Source organism: Gadus chalcogrammus, chromosome 6, assembly GCF_026213295.1.
Source record: "Gadus chalcogrammus isolate NIFS_2021 chromosome 6, NIFS_Gcha_1.0, whole genome shotgun sequence".
Lineage (NCBI taxonomy): Eukaryota > Metazoa > Chordata > Actinopteri > Gadiformes > Gadidae > Gadus > Gadus chalcogrammus.
Window position 1 is genome coordinate 21,355,705 of NC_079417.1, and position 5,000 is coordinate 21,360,704.

The following is a 5,000-nucleotide window of genomic DNA, read 5'->3' on the forward strand; positions in this document are numbered from 1 at the left end:
TGTTTGTGGACCAAGGCATTCCCCTCCATTAATGTCAGCTTCTTCCAGCTCATGGAAAAAACAATGCCAATACAAATACGTTCAATGTTAGAGCTTCAATTACAACCCTCTAGCAAATCAAACCAGATGTTTCAATGCTTCAGTAAGTCATTCTTGTTCTACCATGTTACCATCATAGACAGAGCAAATAAAAAAGTAAATATTTCATGCAATTCTTTATAAACACTTCATTGTTGTATTTTGTATGCTGCCGATGACATCTGAAACTCTTTATACCCAGAGTTTTCTGATTTAGAAATGGGGATTTCGAGATGATGATGCAATGAAATGAGGCTCTTTGTGACCATCACAACTATCTTCAAGTTTTATTTGCCACACATGCCATTGGTTAAACCTAATCCAGGCTCCGTCTTAAGAAGCAAGTAGTTAATCCCAACAGAGCACAACACAAATGTGACCCCCACAGTCACAGCCAGCTGCCTGTTCTGACGGCACATCGGAGACACTGAGGGTACATGACACTGCCATAAGAAGCAGAACTTAGTTTTCATCTGTTATGAACAATGAAACATGGCTACTTTTAGGCACCAGGCGTTGTGGGCAGACTTATCTTGGCTTGCTTGATTTCCTGGTACATAAAAAAAGGGAAGACTCATTATACGAGGTATGAGTGACTCAAGTGTCAGTCCCATGTGGCCTCTGTGAAGCAAGTCTTCTCTGTCTGTCTGTCTTAGCAGGGGTTAGTGGCCGTCTATTGGTCACTGTTAACGGATGGCAAATTGTTGTAGGTGTCGGTCCAGTAGCGAACATACTCTGCTCTCAGGTCAAACCTATAACCAGAGGGGGAGAAGAGCAGACCGAGGACCAATAACAATATGATCAGTGTCAACAACAACTGATTAATATCAGTGAAAAAACCTTAATCAACTCATTGAAAACATCCACGTGAACAAAAATAATGATTAGGTACAGCATTTGGCCACAAGTGAGTGACACTTAAGTTAATTCTGAAAGGCCTGAAGCATCCACATTCAACCGTTTGTGTCCAGGTATACTGGCACAGCATACCAACATGAATGCCCTTCACTAATGGAGGTCGTTCATAAAGATCCATCCAGATCCGTCCATGTGTTTAGCGTCTCTTGTCTAGATGTGTATCGTCCGTCTCCTGGACGGGGGCTGTACCTGACAGAGGACTTGGTGATGTCGCTGTTGATGACGAGGTACGGGTGACGACTGGGGGTGAAGGGGGGCCAGATGGTGGGCACCTTGCTGCCGCGGCTGGGGTCCCTGTTCCACACCAGGGGACAAGAGGAGACACACAGGACAGATTTAAACTATTACCAAACTGAATTTCTTTCTCCTTTCGCATCAAACCTCAATGCCAAGATTTGAACTTGACAAGGAAGCATGTCACATTGATAGTCTTTAAATTTAATACAAATAATTCATTACATGTATCATAATAATAATAATAATACATTCCCATTGTTTTTCACACGTGCTAGTGAATTTTATTTATTCATTCCCTGGATTGCTTGAATGAGTCAAAAAAGACTCTGGACAGCCTTATCACACGTTGACATCATGCATTACCCGGTCTTAGCAAAGTTGGTCCAGTAGGCGATCATGTAGCCGGACAGATCCCGATGGCGTGGAAAGTAGATTAGCGGTTTGTCGAAGGGCTTCCCAAACAAATACTGAACGTCCTCTGCGTGCATAGCCCCCACCCAGCTAGGGAGGCCGGGGATACGAGTCTTCATGTCGAACAGGTAGGAGTAGGTACGGGCCCCTCTGACGGACAGAACAGTGGACAGGTAAACAGTTACACAGCTTTTACAGCAGTAGAATGTAATTTGAACCTCGGATGTAGCAAGTCCTACTATGTTGAAGCAGACATTCTTGGGGGTAGATGGTACAGTTAACAGTTAACAGTATAACTCGCTTCCAGATCGCCGTCGCTAGCGACAAGATTTATGCAAATGTGAAGCGGAACAAAGTGAAAAGCCCTGTTCTCCCACATTTGAGCTCGTCTGCCATCAGAATTTAGATCTTAATTTTAAGGTCCGATTTTTTAAGACTCATTTAGCAGAAACTTTCATCCAAGACGACTTTCAAGTGAGGAAATCAAAGAACACAATCACAATTGGAGTATCTAAAAAAAGCTCTGGTGCTGCATGACCCAATTCTAAACGACAACTGAAGGCGAGAGTTCAGAGTAGCCGTAGGGATAAGAATTAAAAGGTTAGTATTCTATATTGATTTTGTGTTAGTGCCAACAATAACTGTCAATATCACATATAAATTGAGACTTAAAAAGGATTTCAATTTTATTGAAGGATACGGTTTGGGCGTTACCACGTTCCTCCTTTAGAATCCAGAATATACTATAGATACACACTGGATCAATAAGTGCAAGAATACTTGCACACATGGATCCAAAATCAGAAGGCCTCACCTCGCGTGTTGGGCATGGAGCTGGAGGGCAACCTGGGTGGGAACCAGGAAGAGATAGTCTGTCTCGATGTCGGTCACGGTCTTCTTGACCATGTCCTGCTGGGGCACAGACCCCCAGTTGGCAGAGTACATACTGTAGACCGACTGGATGGCCTCCGCCCCCTTCTGCTGGGTCAGCCCGGAGATCAACTTCTTCACCTGAGCACTGCAGACACACCGAGACAACCACGCACTCTAATGAGCTGTACTGCTGGTAAACATACTGCTGTCAAAACTACCAATACTCTCTCCTACAGGTACAATCTAATACTGCTATAGAAATCATGTATATTCTCTACTACTGGTACAATGACATACTGCTCTAGAAACTATGTATCCTCTCCACTACTGGTACAATCTAATACTGCTGTAGAAATGATCTATACTCATTCATTCTAATAACTCAATCTAAACTATCTATACTCTGGACTACTCTTACATTCTAATAACTTTATAAATCATCTATACTCTCTGCTACATATAAACTATGTATGCTCTCTACTACTGGTACTTTCAAATACTGCTATATAAACTATCTATACCCTCACTACTGGTAAATTGTAATACTGCTATGGAAACTATATACTCTCTATCACTGGTACCTTCTTATACTGCTAGAGATACTCTCTTTCAATGGTACATTATAATACTGCTTTATAAACTATATTCTACTACTGGTACATATATATATTATATATATATATGTATATATAATACATATCTCATAGCTCTTCTCATGGACATATTATATATGTATATACATACATATATATATTAGTGCTGTCAGTTAAACGCGTTGTTAACGGCATTAACGCAAACCAATTTTAACGGCGTTAATTTCTTTATCGCGGGATTAACGCAATTTTTTTTATTTTTTGTTTGGCTCAAAACAAAGAAGCAGTATCCTGACTGCTATGTTCAAGGCACTATGTTTGTATGTTCAGCGTTTAATTGCACTATAGGCTTTTTTTTGTATCGTCCTGTTTTGATCAGTTTATGCCAATGTTGTTATCAATAAAAAAAAAATTGCACAAGGCAAGCCGATGCACTTCTCCATGTTGATAAGAGCATTAAAATGAGAAAAATTAATGGGACAAAGAAATCAAGGGATATTTACTAGCATAGAAAAAACTTTTGCGATTAATCGTGAGTTAACTATGACATTAATGCGATTAATCGCGATCAAATATCGCTTGACAGCACTAATATATATATATATATATATATACATATATACATATATATATATATACATATATATTATGTCCATGAGAAGAGCCATACATTTCTTTCTGCTTCCGATACGTTTTTGCGGGAGCCAATCACCAAGCTGGCTATTCCCCTTGGCACGCTATTGGCTGGTTTAACACAATGTCGACAGGGAGGAGACGGCAAGCAGCCAATCGCGTACAGAGTCAGTTGAACTGGGCCGGTTGATCACGCCTCTTGTGCTGAAGAAAACGACGGCAGCTTCCCAAGACCAACGTTCAAGTCAGAGCATAAAAGAGGACTCGTGAGCTCTACTGTGTTGTAGTTATGTTCCTTTGGCCTGATCAGGATTAGAGGTGGGGAACATACTGATTTACCTGTAGATCTGTTTCACCTCATTTATATTCTTATTTTTATTTTTTGTTGGCCTACGGAAAGCTTTTTTTGCAGTCAGTTCAGCTGAACATTTTACTGTATTACAGTAAAAATAAATATATTTGCTTTGTTACCTTTTTGTACTTGTACTTGCACTGATTTCATCATTACATCCCCCGAAAGACAGTCTAAACATTTTCTTACTGTAGTGTTTTTCATTTTACTTATCAGTGCAATTACTGTATTGTAATTTACCAAAATAGGTAACATTGGTGTATTGTCAGAACAATGTTGCAGCATCAACTATAAATGTACAGAATGACTCTGGGAAGCTGGGATTGTGAGTTTAGCCCATTGGAGCTCATTGGATAGACAAATATGCATTGTATCCTATTCTGATACGATTGTGTCAATGCAATATTTATATGATATATTCACAGTATTGTATTACAATATGGCAACAGTCTTTATACTATATGTACCACCTAATTGCAACTTTAAAAAAGAAAGCTATTTCTAAACAATTGTATACATTGGAATATGTAACATGGCCTCAAAAGCCAAAACATAATGTAAATAGTATTTTGATGGAAGTGTTTTGAATTGATCACACCAGTGTTTAATTGATGCTCTCTGAGAGATATTCATTTGATATGCTCACAGTGTTTACTGTTTGGTGGAAAAAAATCAGTTTTGAGAAGAATCTGTGTAGTTTTGACAAAAATGATTACTGTAACTCTTCTCAGGTTTGTGTCTCAAGTTCTGAGAAATTGAGCTATAGTTTCAGAAAACGTGTTTAAACGATTGAGAAAAACTGTAAACGTGGTATTCGTCTCACTCTCTCTATTGGCACTTCATAAATCTTTAATAAACACCAATTAGTCGTTTGATGAAATTCTGTCCGAGCACCAGCAAGTAAA

General features: G+C 39.3%; 1 protein-coding gene across 1 annotated transcript in view; it reads right to left on the minus strand.

Annotated features, from left to right (window-relative positions):
- Positions 1 to 5,000, minus strand: part of LOC130384791 (bile salt-activated lipase-like) — a 10,350-nt gene that overhangs the window by 22 nt on the left and 5,328 nt on the right. The window contains exons 9-12 of the mRNA XM_056593139.1: positions 2,459 to 2,662; positions 1,597 to 1,794; positions 1,186 to 1,290; positions 1 to 830 (exon numbers count right to left, since the gene is read on the minus strand). The exon at positions 1 to 830 is cut by the window's left edge and continues 22 nt beyond it. Coding sequence (XP_056449114.1) covers positions 752 to 830; positions 1,186 to 1,290; positions 1,597 to 1,794; positions 2,459 to 2,662 — 586 coding nt within the window. The 3' untranslated portion in view covers positions 1 to 751. The remainder of the gene's footprint in view (positions 831 to 1,185; positions 1,291 to 1,596; positions 1,795 to 2,458; positions 2,663 to 5,000) is intronic.